A 13,009-nucleotide genomic window follows, 5' to 3' on the forward strand; every position below is an offset into this window, starting at 1 on the left:
TGACCGCGTTCTCGTTTTCGCTTTTCTTTCTGTCGAAACGACTCGGTCTCCCTTTCGTTTTTGGACGTCGATGTTTCTCTAACGGGCGTCGATCGTTCTTTATTGCCGTATTTGACGGGTTGCGATTTTAGAGACGACGGTGGCGGAACGGAGTTGAGTTGGAACGTTCCTGGTTCGTCTTCTTGCTTCGTTTTAAGATCGTACCAGTCGATTTCGGGGTCGGGCTTTGCGAGAAAGTCCGGGCGACCGACTGTCGCGAAGAGAGTCGATGGCGAAGGGAGTTTCCCCGAGGAGGGCCCCACCTCTTGTTTATCGACAGAAGGCGATCGTTCTCTTGCAACGCTTTTCGATGGCGTCTCCTCTTCGTCTTCCGATTCGGATTCGGACGATGAAACGGCTGCGGAAAAGAATCCGAGAGAGTCGGCCATGTTTTGCGCACGTGACTGCCAATTCCCGGACAGTAGACCACTCGATGAAACGAAACTACCGCAAACGACGACACAACTCGTCCTCAGAAGAAGAAGAAAAGGACGAAGACGTTCGGTGATTACAGAGAACGATTTTCCACGGGCGTATCGAATCTCTTTTCAGCCAAACGCTCGAAGAAGCGAAAGAAGTCCAGAAATATCGTCAAAGACCGAAAGGAGTTAGGTAAATGTCAACGAAGAACTAAAAAACTATGCTCTAGCGATGAATTTAGCGCCGTGGGATTGGCACTCGGAAAGAAATACAGCAGAGAAGACGACGAAGAGGTGTTTTGTGAAGAAACGCGAATGGGATTCCTTTATCGAAGTAGTTCTTTAGTCGGATCCTTTCAAGTTAAAAACCGGCGGTCTAGTCAAATTGAATAAAACGAGAGACAACGCCGCGTAGGATTCGGGAAAAAAAAAAATAGGGGAGAGATGTAGTAGGCGTGGTTTCTCTGCAGAAATGACGACGACGACGAGATTGGTGTGTCGCTAAAGGAGACTTTCGCTACCGAGACCCGTCATCGGGAAGAAGATAAGCGAATGTAACGATTCTAAAAGTGCAGGCAAATGTAATATATTTTTTTTATGAAGGATGCAATATATTGACGATCAAATGTCTAAGAAGAAAGGAGACAAAATAGCTCTCGAAAAAGAACTGAAGTCTAATGAATAATTCTAATATGTGGATATCTCTTTCTAAGGTTGGGGTTTTTTTTTATCGCAGCTCTTTTGAAGCGAAGAAAGCCGCTCTATATGCCCTTCCTGAATCGCTCAGGGTAACGAGTGAGAAAAATGAGTATAGGGATCGGTTTTTTATATCGGACGTCAAGGCGGAGAGCTCTCAACGCTCGGAAGGGATGCTGTCCAATCAGATGCTGTCGGGAATACCGGAAGTGGATCTCGGCATTGAGTGAGTTAAAAAAGAAATTTTGCTGCTGAAATCGACGTTTGTTCTGTCTCGATTTTTAGGGAGAAGTTTCGAAATATTGCTGAGACGGAACGAGCCAAGCGAAAAGCCACAGAAGAAAAATGGAGAAAGCAAGATTTTGACGAATTAATTAGTACACTGGTAGGATTAGAAAATCTTTTAGGAAGGGAGAGGGCGAGACTCTTGTGCCGACAAATATGGCAGCTGATTTTGTCCATCACAATCGATGTATAAAGGAAATAATTAAATAATTGGATTTTCTATAGTTATTACTTTAGTCATGAGAGAAGACGCTGTTCAGAAAAAGGGTGGAAAAAAGGAGGATAACGAAGCTGCCAAGCCAAAATTAACTGTTGGTTGTCTTGACGAGCAAAATCCTTTGGATCCCGTTGTCAAGGAGACAGCCTTGACTAACGAACGCGGACGGAGCAAGAAAATTCCAAAAGAAAAAGCAACTGATAACTACCACTTTGAAAAATTTAAAAAGAAATCAACCAAGAGATTTTAATCAAATAGATTGTCCGGGCGTTTTATACGTTTGTAGAGTCCCGCATGCGAAAATGGAAACGATCGAATTGGAAGAGGCGAGAGACGACAACGATCTCGACGAACTCTTCAAGGTTCTAAATATGAGCTCGCTTGTCTCGAATTTCAACTGGGGTCTCGTTCGGCGCGGCAGAAAATCCAGAGAGACGTCAATTGCCTATCGGACGACAACCGAAGCGCGAGAAAGCGCTCTCTGGAGAAAATCCGAAAGGAAACGCTTCAGACGAGCTGTAGATCGGCGTCGGCGGCGCAAAAACTAACCGATCGCCTTCTAAAACCTCTACTCAAAGTCGTGTCGGATCCCGTGGAAAAATGCCGCGAATTAGCTTTGAATTTAATTCGAGAGTAAGATCTCATCCGATATTTAATTAAATTAATTAATTAACACGTGACCTTTATATAATGACGTAATATGTTCAATTCACTCGATACTTTCCAGTTTATGCGATGGATGCGTTGATGTCGTGGCGCCGTCCTTTCTTCCTTATCTTCTTCCCGTCGCAGTCGCTCGTCTTGGCATGCCGGACATCGTTGAGCCGTCCGAAGAACTGCGTCTCGTCTTTGTCTGTTTTCTTCTTCAATTTATTGAACAGTGTTCTATTCAGTCGTCTTCGTCTTCTTTGGCTGCATATTTGGACGATTTTATCAAGATACTTCAAAGAGTAATTGTTGATCCGTATCCAGAAGTAAAGAAGGTATAAATAGCAATAATATATGAAGTATTTAATTTAAAAATTAAATAATAGTACTGTACCTACAACCTAAGCGGTAAAAGATCTCTTCTTTTTTTTTAATGAGAACGTTTTGCTAGGAGAGCTGTCGCTTGTGCATGACTCTTGCTCCCAAAATCCCTGAAACGTTTCACATGCAAGCCGAAACGCTAGTCGTGCCACTTATTTCCACGCTGACGCACCAACGCTACAAAGTCAGAGTCACCTGCGTGAAGGTAAGTAAAAAAAAAACTTAGACTAAGAGCGAGAGTGAGTGAAGACATAGAGGCTCGACGTCTTCTTTCTTCAGGCGATCGGTGTGGTAGGGCAATTTGGCAACGCCCAGTGCTTAGATTCCTTTCTTCCTCATTTGGCTCAACGCACCTTTGATCATTCCCCGCCCGTGCGATCTTGCTTGACGGATATCATTGGCCATTGGTTGCTCGATTTCCAGGACAGGTTCCTAAGAAAATGTAGATTTTTTAGCGCTATCGATTGTAATAATCGGCTTTAGATATTCGTTTCATCACAAACTCTTGCCTCTTCTTCTTAGCGGTTTCACCGATGAACTGGTCGAAATTCGACAGAAGAGTTATGATCTGATGGAACAAGTAAGAAATTTGCGCGAAAAATAGAAAGAAAAACGAGTCGTTGTTGTATAGGTCGGCCAAAAATACGCTCAAGAAAACGAAGAAGATCTAAAAGATCAGACGGATTTCTCCAAACCCGTTAGCTCCGATTATAGCTGGGGAGGTAACTGAAGAAAAACTGAGCGCTAATCGTACTAGTACTAAAAGTTTTCGCGCTTTTAAGAATTCCCGAGGCCCTGTTTAGGCACAAGAGTTCTGCTCTATCGTTGCCTGTCAAAAATCCTTCCTGCGGCCATACGGGACATGGGCGATTGGAACGCGTCGACGCGACTCAAGGTATTGTTAAGTCACGTACGCATTCCCTGGCACGATTTCATAGCAACTTCAAAGTTTTCGCTTAATTATAGTCGCTTAGTAACGAGAAATAGATCATGCGATCATTACGCAATTAATTCTGATTAATTAGATATATATATATAATCGACTTGCCAATTGCCTTTGACTTTGGTTTTTCGTTTCAAAATAACACCAATTTTAAGTTTATAACAGATTGATTGATTGATTGATTGTGCTCGAGTGAACCCCGTTGATTTTTCTCGCACTTTGTCTAAAACGTTTACTTCTTGCTGTTGTAACAGAAAGAGCTGCTCCACTAATATTGCGACTTGAAACGTTTACTAAACATAGGAAGAGTATGGAATCTACTGAAAAAAAATAACTTGTTAGGAAGAAACGGTCTTTGCAAGATTTGCATTGCACCTTTTCTGCGCTTGATCTCTCTACTCCCGTCACAGTCGTTTTCTTTTCTCTTCTAGGCGATATCTTTGCTCGAAGTTCTCCTCGTTCACGCCGAAGACAACGCGACGCAGCACGCCGAAATTCTTCTCCAGAGCCTCTACAAAGCCTGTCAAGACGAAGAAGCGCCAATCGTCGACAAAGTAAGACGAATGACTCATAAAAAGACTTACAGGAAAACGTTTCTCATTTCGTCTCGTTCAAATCCCCTAAAGGCGACGAAGTGTGCCCGTCTCCTTGGCCACTACGTCGACCCGGAAGTTCTGTGTCGACTCGTCTTACCGGCCGTTTTAACCTCGAGCGGAGCCGGAGACGGAAAAGTCAAGGCGAACGTCGCCGTATCGTCTCGCGTCTGCACCGGTTGTCTGGCGGTGCTCGGCGCTATTCTGCGCGGCACAGACACGTCGAAATTGCAAGATTCCATTATTCAGGTGTCGCGCGCGGCGTCGTCCTTTCGTCTGAGCTAGTATTTCCTTCGTCTTATCAATAATGTATCTTTTCTCACCCTCATAGGGAATCGTCGAAACTTTGATGGAACCCGAAGTGCGCTTCTCTCAGCATTCTTCCCTACTCAAGCAAATTCTATTCATTGTTCAATGTCTAATTGAAGTTCACCGAGGTCCTCAAGGTGTTGAATACGATTTGTTTGTGCTTCTTCTCAGCCTCATCTCCTATGCGGGAAACGGCGACGAAAGCGGCGATATTCGAGATCAGGTACGCCCTAAAGGAACCCGGGAGGAGGAGGACAGGGACGGGCTACAGGGAGGGTGGTCTCATTTATGCGGGAATCTTCGACTTTGATATTCGGAACCCTAGGCCGAAAACGTCTTGGGAGGTCTCGCGACGTCGTTGGGCTATTCGCGATCCGATCGACTCTTTCTCCTACATTCTCGCAAACTATTGGACAATTTGAAAGTGCGAACGCGTTATCTCACCCCTCGATTTTCGATGCCTTCTCTCCTTTTTTTTTTTCCTTTAGGAACGACATCTGATTTGGATCGCTTCGTCGCCCGAGCGTCGTCTATTCGACGTTCTTCTCACTCGCGCTCGCGACGACGAATCGCACTCGCCTCTCGTCGAGTCGCTCGACGTTTTCGAGCACGGACTCGGAGTCGAACGCGACCCAGAGACGAAGTTGAGGTCAGTACACTCGGTCTACTTTGAAAAACGCGGCCAAACAACGTCGAAGGCTTTCTCCTTTTCCTTCCTAAAAGTTTCTTCTCGCTACTATCGCGCCTATTGGCATCGAATCGCGATCCGAATGGGGGGGCCTTGAGGCAACAAAGTCTACGAGTAATCCGCGACATGATTCTTCCCAATTGCATTTGGTCGTCAGGAAGGTACACGAGAGGATAGCTAATTTATTTCGCGTTGCTCTCGATCCTCTCTCGAAGAACGGCGGCGGCCATACGCACGGCGGCGATGACGTGCATGCGGACGCTAATTCAAAGCGGCAATGTCGAAGCGAACGTCATAAGACCGATAGAAAATGTTTTATTCGCTCAGGTGCGCGCTCAACGCTTTCGACGAACTCGATTCGCTCGCGACGGTTCGCCGTTTTAGGTCCTGTCCTGTCTCGACGACACGAATTTGTCGACGCGTTCCGTTTCCTGCAAAGTCCTACAACAAATATTGACGTTGTTTAAAGGCGAAATAGACGGTAATGCGGGCAGCCGTCGCCGGCGTCTTCCCCGACGCAAATTCGATTTATTTTATCTTAGTCGATCGCTTGAATCAACTCTACGTCGATCTTTTGAAGCGTATGGACGACAGCAGTAACGACGTTCGACTATCTACGACGGAAACCCTGATCGCTTACTTCGAGTTTGTTGAGGGCCCGGGAGGGGGAGATAAAATGATGGTGAAATGACGGGGCGCGATGCTAGGTGTTTTCCGCTCGACCGATACGATCGGACTCTGTACAGGGCACACGTCGAAGCGATCTATAAGGGTCTACTCGTGCATCTCGACGATCCGGCATCCGATATTCAGGTAAATCGTGCGTCGCGGGAAAGCCGGAAGTTGCACGATTTGCGCCGGGTAGGAAGCCGTTCTCCGAGCCCTGAAGGCGTCGGCGCGCCTTTGGCCCGAGAAGTTGAAAGAGCAGCTCGATCTCGTTCGTCACAAGCATCGGATGGATGAGTAAGACGTTCGACTTCCTGTTTCCAACTGTTTACCGGTTCTTTTTTTTCCCACCCCCTCCTTCTCCACACAATCCCCTCCCCAGTTACTGCGACGATTTAGGAGCGTGGTTAGACCGACTCCTGATTGACGGTGTGTGAAGATACTATATATATAACTGCTGCAAGGAAGAAGGGGTGCGGTATACGTATGTCAGTCGAGACGCACTTCGTCTCGTTTTACTTCCTGCTTGTAACACGTGAGACCGGTGGGGTTCGAGGTTTGCGGCATTCCGTCACGTCTGGTCTCGTTTTGGAGCGTGAATTTTCCTGTTTCGCCGATTTCACATTCCGATGATCATTACTCTCGAAAGGGGCGTGACTGCGTTCCCCCTTTCGGCCGAGCAATCAAGATTGTCGGGTGTTTATAGAAAAACCCGCACGCCTGTCAATCATCCTCATAGTCATTGCGCGTCTGGCCTAGTCCGGTCACGATCTTCCGATTTACGATAAACCTCAACTCCTGCGAACATAACGCGTTCTTCGATTTGGAGACCACGTGCATTCGATTGCAATCGTGAAAGTAAGGACGTTACGCGACGCGCAGGCGAATGCGACCGGGCTTTACTTCGACGAACGCGACGACGATAATTCCGCGCGCTAGAGAAGGAATTCGCCGCGACTCGCGGCTCGTCGAGACGATCGTGCTCGAAGCCGAATGCCGAATATAGCGAACGGCCAATGCATGCGTTAGCCGAGTGGCCTACGGAGGCGTTTCGCGTTTGCGATGTGATCTAATATGCGTAATCGAGTTCCCTTACGCAAACGAACACCCGCGGTCAAGCAGTCTTTCTTTTTTTTTCTTTTTGAAGGAGGACTCCGTTGAACGACCGACGAAATGAATGAGAATCAAAGCGTTTCGTCGCGAAGGGTTCGTGCACATGTTTTTTTTCTCTGTTGACATAAAGAAGCGAGAAAGAAATTTCGTTTTTCACACCAGAGCTACAGAATTTCCTTCGATCTCATCAAGCACGCACTGTATGGAAGAGTCGCCTGCCTGCCACTTGATCTCCACAGAACGCGCGGCGGCACCGACGAAAGCGCTGCACGTACGTAACGTGTATGCATGAATTCGTGACGTAGGCCTACTGTATATTTCTTATTTGGAATTTTTCAACAGTTTGGATCGACGACAATCCTCTGTGGTCCTTACAGCAGCTTGTCCGTTCTAAAGAAACGCCACTGATAAATTCGTCTCACGCGCACTCCCTCCCCCAATCGCTTCCCCGCCAGGTGGGCTTGTGCCGTTCGGGCGTGCCCGGTCCACACGATCGGATAGGCGTCTACGCTAAGACGAGATTCGATGTCGGAACGTGGATCGGACCGTACGAAGGAAAACGTCTTTCCCTTCAAGACAGTGCTCATTTTCACGCCGACGGACGAAATCGATGGGAAGTACGGTACAAAGCGCGGATAGAAAGTTTTTCGATTTCTCCGGTGTGCGCGTGCGTTTGTCGCTTTTCCCCCCACAGATCTACGACGGCTCAACTGTGATCGGTTTCATCGACAGCGACGACGAACGCTCGGCGAACTGGATGCGCTACGTTCAGACAGCGCGCTACGAACGCGAGCAGAATTTGGAAGTCGTGCAAAGAGCGAACGGAGACATTTTCTATCGAGCGACGAAACCGATCGAAGCTGGCACGGAATTGCTCGTCTGGTACGGCTCCGGCTATCACTGTCACTTCGATCTTCCCTATGGCTTGAATAGCGAACGAGGGCAAGGTAGGCGACGGCATTCGATCGCGTTAGGGCGCCGCGCCATTCGACTGGATTCGCCGGCATTCTCATTCTGCGTATACACGCGGTCGCGCATGTGGCTAGCTGGGGCTCCCTCCCGTTCTTTGGCTTGCTCGCTTGCTCGCCCGTTTGTTACGCGTGATGACGTGCATTGTAATTAATCGTCCTCCGCGTAATCGCGCGAGAAAATTTCTGTACCGCTAGAAATCTTGCTTTGCCTTGTATCGTGCAAGGATCTTTTGCTTACACTAGGTTCTTTGCACTCTTTTTGCCCAATACAGAGTTAGATGGGAATAATTCTTTGCTTACACACCTGACCATTAATGCATAATACTGTACATGTCAAAATGCAGCCAATTATTTAGATTTACTCACATGAGGTCAGACAGAAAGGATTCTTTGCATCTGTGCATACCCAGTGCATTGTCTGTACATAGTATTGCGTCACAAAATGATGTTCCATCGTACTAAACCGTTTTGTAACGCAGTTGCTTTTTTGTACATTGACAGGTGTATAGAGTATATAGTAAGTACTGTAGTAATGCCTGTTTCTTTAGGCGACATCTCTGACAGAAGGCAGACAACCACCAAAAACCATCACTGGAGCTGGCAAGACAATGGGCGCCAGACGATGTCGCCTCCCGTGTCAGATTCACATCAGACCGGTGAGCGTGACTGCGGTAGCGGTGGTAAAGAGACGACGACACGGACACCAACGGTGGTGGTGGCGGCGAAAACCACAGTACCATCTACAATTACAACGGAGTGTGAAGCGTGGCAATGCGGACAGTGCTTTCGTACTTTCTCCCAACGCGTTCTGCTTCAAATGCACGTATGCGATCGGCAACCGGACAAGCCGTTTCGGTGCGGCTATTGCCGACTGTCGTTCAAAAGTCCGGACGAACTAAAGAATCACGTGCAAACGCACACGGACGACAAACCGTTTCGCTGCGGATTCTGTCATCGTGCCTTTGCCGGCGCGACGACGCTCAATAACCACATTCGAACGCACACGAACATCAAACCGTTCGCCTGCGCCAGCTGTGGCAAGGAATTCACGCAGGGAACGCAGTACAGTCGTCATTTGCGACTTCACGAGTGCGTACGACGTCGCGCAGCCGATCGCGACAATCGATTGTGTGCCGACGATCACGACGATCACGACGATCACGACGGCGGCGGCGGCGGCAGCGGCGAAAACCACGGCGACAAAAACTGCCACGAAGACGAGACTAGTATAAACAGCACTCTAGCCTTTGCCGGAGGCTCGGCGCCAGGCCATTCCGGTGACGCTTCTTACGAGGACAATAGGTTCGTGGCGGATCCCTGAGGCTCTCGTTTTTGACCGAGACGGTCGGGAGCTGTACGGTTTTGGGGTTCGCCACTTTTTTTTTTCAGTCTTTGATGTCGTCCTGCACTTTGATTGCTTCTGCTCGTCTCTCCATTGTTTCGCGGTCGCGCGAGCGTGATCATGGGGCGAGACAATGAGTTGTAGATGAAAATGCCACGCATTTCCTACGCTCTCGTCTGATTAGCGTTCTTTGTAATCGGATTAGGCACCACCCACTCGCTGCGTGTTCGATCCACCCAACGTGCGTGCATCTGTGTCTCATCTGATAACGTTTGTTTTGTTTGCAGCGATCGAGCGACCCGTTACGACGCTAGCGTTGCGGCGAGGCCGAGTCGAATCGTCGACGACGACTCGCAATCGGTGCGTCCATCGCGTTGAACGTGACAAGCAATGCGATTTTGCAGCGGGCGGTTCTGCCGGCCAATCACATGCGAGTATATCTAATTAGATAGAGAAGTCGGGACAAGATAGAAATACAAGGAACAAATGACACGCACGGGTTCATCAATATTAGTTTTTTCCTGCGACGACTCGGACGATCGTGACTTAGCCGGTTCGATAGCCGCAAGAAGCGGCGATAGTTCAGCGACAAAATCGAAGGTCAGCTACACATCCTGGGCTGTCTTTGGGTCTTTACGTCAGCGGGGTCGCGTGGACGCCTCGGATCCACTTATTCTCGAAGCGGCATGCGAACGACCGCGAACCGTATTTTACTCTAATCTCCTCGCATTTTTTCTCCCTCTCGTCGACCCTACGGGCTCGCAGACGGGTCGCGAGCCTGCCCAGGTGGCCAAATTACAGGGGACCCCGTCAACGGCCATTTCGTCCCGTCCCCTTTTCGATCTCACGTGCGTGCTTCGCCCTCGTCCACGCCGATTGGGTCGCGCGTCGACCCGTCGTTGCGCGCTGCTTCGAGAATCGAACTGGTGGACGCCACGGCGAGCGAATCGTCGCGCGCGATCGTCCGAACCCCCATTTCCCTCTCGAACGAGACGATCCGACTCGAAGCCGGCACGTCGTTCGAGTCGACACACCGAAACTCGTGATTTTCCCTCCTTGCACAGTTTGATATGGAAGAAATGCCGAGTCTGGAAGAGAATCATCACGTCCTCGTTCCGGCCTCTCGATCAGATCACACGCCGTCGACGCCAAGTGACGACAAAATTGACGACGACGACGACGACGTCATTAGCACGAGTCCCAAGAGAAAGTCAGACGAAGGAGTCGCCTTCACCGTCGACAATCTCATGATATCTCTCTACGGTCGTCAAGAAATCGTTCCCCTCGATCCAAATCTCGTGCTCGCTTCTTTGGATCAAGGTGGAAGAGGTGATCGGTTTGATTGGATTTTTTTCTGAATATAAAATATCCTCATTCGTTTTTCTAGTTGATTCGTCAAAGGTCTATTTTCCAAAGGAGGTGAGTTTGTGCCGATCGAGTCTACCCGGTGACGTCTACGGGGTGTACACCAAACTGGTCATACCTGCCGGAACGTGGATGGGACCCTTTCAGGGTTCGCCCGTTCTATTTAATCAACTTATGGTCGATTCTAAAATCGATATGATGTGGGAGGTAAGAGAATAGACGATGATGGATGATTGCTGATTATCGATCATTTATCTATTAGGTATTTCGCGACGGACAACTGGTTCACTACATCGACGCCAGTCAATCGCCGCCGTCGAATTGGATGAAATATATTCAGTGTGCGCGAAATGCCAAAGAGCAGAACATGATCGTGTTTCAATACAAAATGAATATCTTCTATCGCGCCAGTCGGGATATCCATCCTGGCGAGGAACTGCTTGTCTGGTACGGAAGTTCGGAGTATTCTCTCGCTCACGGTGTACCGACTGGAATTGAGGAGATTCTAGGCGAGGATTCACCTCGAATAGCAGGTAAGAAGGGGGGCCCCCCGGAGGGGGGGGGGGGGGGGGGGAAGGGACTTCTTCACGTCTCCACGTCTTTTAAGACGTGAGACGACATCCTTTTTTTCTTGGTTTGGTTTGCGGTTTTGTTCCTTTTTTGTTTGCGTTCCCCACGCGACTTGCGCAAATCGCGTTCCTACTCATTAGCTGTGACAGGATCCTCTTCTCTAAACTTAGTCGACATTGTCGCGTCGATTTTTATTTCCGCGAAGCGTCGGCGCCGCTTTTTTCGTCGGCGCCGACGTCGCTTTCTCGAAACGCGTGCGCGCGACGTCGACGAGCGGCGACGCGCGGGAGGAATTGGCGCGTCGAGGGGAGAAACCGTGGGAGTAGATTCGGTCACTTCTCTCTTCGATTGCTTCTTTTTTTCTTGTACAACAAATCTACTTCTTTTGTGCTTTTGTCGAATTGGTACGGTTTCTCAAAGGCGCCCTCCCCTCCCCTCTCCTCCCTCCCTCCCCCGGAGCCACACGCATAGCGGGTATATTGTTCTTTGGCTCATGCATAATCAAGTCGGTCGGTCACCACACCGATCCACCCTGTCTGTCATGCATACTATAGTACTGTAATAACTACTAAAGTCTTCTTCCCAGTAGGGCGACAACCCTTAGTAGAAACGACGATGCGACATCATGCGCCTTCGTCTGTAGCGGTAACGGCGGGCGGAATGCCGATAGCTGGAACAGTGCCAATGGGTGTGGGCAGCGTGGGAGCGGCACCCGTGCCGACGTATCCTCTAGTTCCGCCGATTCGTCAGAATGGACACGGATCTGGTCGACCCAACGTCCTTAGCATGGAATCTGGATTAGAAATGACGTCATCATCAACGATAGCGGCGACGGGAGGTGGAAGCGTACAATCGAGCGGCGGCGGTGGTGGCGGCGGCGGAACGAATCCCGATAGTCCGGCGACTCGGGAGCGTGACGAGTGGAATTTGTGGAAGTGCGGCCAATGTTTTCGATCGTTCACACAGCGCATCATGCTTCAGAATCACGTCTGCGAGAGTCGTGCGGACATGCCCTTTCACTGCGGTCACTGCAATCGGGTCTTCTCGACGTCGAACGAGCTACGAAGTCACGTAATATCGCACAGCAACGATCGACCGTTCGTGTGCGGTTTCTGTCATCGGGCGTTTGCCGGCGCGACGACGCTCGCCAATCACATGCGAACGCACACGGGCGAAAAACCGTTTAAGTGTCCGCAATGCAATAAGGGGTTTACACAGGGAACTCAGCTGGCGCGACACATGAGAATGCCGGGTGAGTGTGCTGGAGGAGCCGTGGGCGGCACGTCTGCCGCTGCCGCTGCCGCTGCCGCTGCCATCTTGCAACAGTATCAGGATGATTTGTCTGACGCGGGAGATCGGAATCAATGAAGCATTAAAAGGCAGCGCCGAGGTGTGCTCAAATTCTCTGTGGGAGAATCACACTCAGTCAGTCTTACTCACTCACATGGTCTTCTTCCTTTTCCCTGTGGACATTTGACACGTGCTGGCACATGCTGACTCACTGGAAAATGGCACTTTCCTAATTTAACGTCACCGATTTGAACTTTCACTCGCGCTCTTCTAAGAATTTTGCACGTTCAGTGTTATGGAGGTCACACAAATAAGAGAAATTGATTATATACAATGTAATGAATTGCATCAGAACCCTGTTTAGTCTCTATAGAATAAGGGAATCGACTCTTGGACTCTTTTGTTTTGCTCTGAATCACACAAACTGTTGAAATCAGCCTTTTTGATTTTGAAGGGAGTTTTTCCCCGCTAAGG

General features: G+C 49.1%; 4 protein-coding genes and 2 long non-coding RNA genes across 9 annotated transcripts; 4 read left to right on the top strand and 2 right to left on the bottom strand.

Moving 5' to 3' along the window:
- The first annotated feature begins 91 nt into the window (after positions 1-91).
- Positions 92-1,931, top strand: LOC136185750 (splicing factor C9orf78-like). The gene is made up of 11 exons (XM_065972934.1): positions 92-543; positions 592-651; positions 701-752; positions 805-869; positions 929-1,012; positions 1,062-1,130; positions 1,195-1,246; positions 1,301-1,380; positions 1,440-1,508; positions 1,562-1,626; positions 1,677-1,931. The coding sequence occupies exons 1-11, from the start codon at positions 269-271 to the stop codon at positions 1,904-1,906; spliced, it is 1,101 nt and encodes a 366-aa protein (XP_065829006.1). The 5' UTR covers positions 92-268; the 3' UTR covers positions 1,907-1,931.
- An 8-nt stretch (positions 1,932-1,939) lies between these two features.
- Positions 1,940-6,429, top strand: LOC136185738 (dynein axonemal assembly factor 5-like). Its single transcript, XM_065972921.1, has 20 exons — positions 1,940-2,018; positions 2,078-2,289; positions 2,384-2,639; positions 2,756-2,890; positions 2,965-3,113; positions 3,169-3,265; positions 3,317-3,407; positions 3,468-3,580; positions 4,060-4,182; positions 4,255-4,470; positions 4,553-4,753; positions 4,856-4,954; positions 5,019-5,179; positions 5,254-5,379; positions 5,434-5,545; positions 5,603-5,699; positions 5,761-5,863; positions 5,926-6,031; positions 6,084-6,181; positions 6,267-6,429. Exons 1-20 carry the CDS (start codon positions 1,959-1,961, stop codon positions 6,319-6,321), a joined length of 2,610 nt encoding a protein of 869 aa, XP_065828993.1. The 5' UTR covers positions 1,940-1,958; the 3' UTR covers positions 6,322-6,429.
- Positions 2,698-6,108, bottom strand: LOC136185756 (uncharacterized). 3 transcript variants are annotated; one of them, XR_010669608.1, is made up of 5 exons: positions 4,975-6,108; positions 4,545-4,921; positions 4,213-4,490; positions 4,004-4,148; positions 2,698-3,948 (listed from the first exon to the last, which is right to left on the bottom strand). It is a non-coding gene; the product is annotated as an uncharacterized lncRNA (long non-coding RNA). The 3 variants fall into 3 exon arrangements; XR_010669607.1 differs by having other exon boundaries at positions 2,698-3,945; positions 4,213-4,497; positions 4,975-6,105; XR_010669606.1 differs by having other exon boundaries at positions 4,213-4,497; positions 4,975-6,104.
- A 91-nt stretch (positions 6,430-6,520) lies between the features above and the next one.
- LOC136185747 (putative histone-lysine N-methyltransferase PRDM6) lies at positions 6,521-9,802 on the top strand. The gene is made up of 6 exons (XM_065972930.1): positions 6,521-6,742; positions 7,032-7,090; positions 7,160-7,268; positions 7,340-7,614; positions 7,692-7,944; positions 8,517-9,802. The coding sequence occupies exons 2-6, from the start codon at positions 7,058-7,060 to the stop codon at positions 9,287-9,289; spliced, it is 1,443 nt and encodes a 480-aa protein (XP_065829002.1). The 5' UTR covers positions 6,521-6,742; positions 7,032-7,057; the 3' UTR covers positions 9,290-9,802.
- Positions 6,943-10,526, bottom strand: LOC136185758 (uncharacterized). The gene is made up of 3 exons (XR_010669609.1): positions 9,260-10,526; positions 8,761-9,174; positions 6,943-8,708 (listed from the first exon to the last, which is right to left on the bottom strand). It is a non-coding gene; the product is annotated as an uncharacterized lncRNA (long non-coding RNA).
- Positions 9,784-12,889, top strand: LOC136185744 (putative histone-lysine N-methyltransferase PRDM6). 2 transcript variants are annotated; one of them, XM_065972927.1, is made up of 5 exons: positions 9,784-9,910; positions 10,375-10,639; positions 10,698-10,882; positions 10,938-11,208; positions 11,832-12,889. In XM_065972927.1, exons 1-5 carry the CDS (start codon positions 9,797-9,799, stop codon positions 12,611-12,613), a joined length of 1,617 nt encoding a protein of 538 aa, XP_065828999.1. In that variant the 5' UTR covers positions 9,784-9,796; the 3' UTR covers positions 12,614-12,889. The 2 variants fall into 2 exon arrangements, with proteins under 2 accessions (XP_065828999.1, XP_065829000.1); XM_065972928.1 differs by having other exon boundaries at positions 11,835-12,889.
- The last annotated feature ends 120 nt before the right edge of the window (positions 12,890-13,009 follow it).

This window comes from Oscarella lobularis, chromosome 4 (genome assembly GCF_947507565.1).
Source record: "Oscarella lobularis chromosome 4, ooOscLobu1.1, whole genome shotgun sequence".
NCBI lineage: Eukaryota > Metazoa > Porifera > Homoscleromorpha > Homosclerophorida > Oscarellidae > Oscarella > Oscarella lobularis.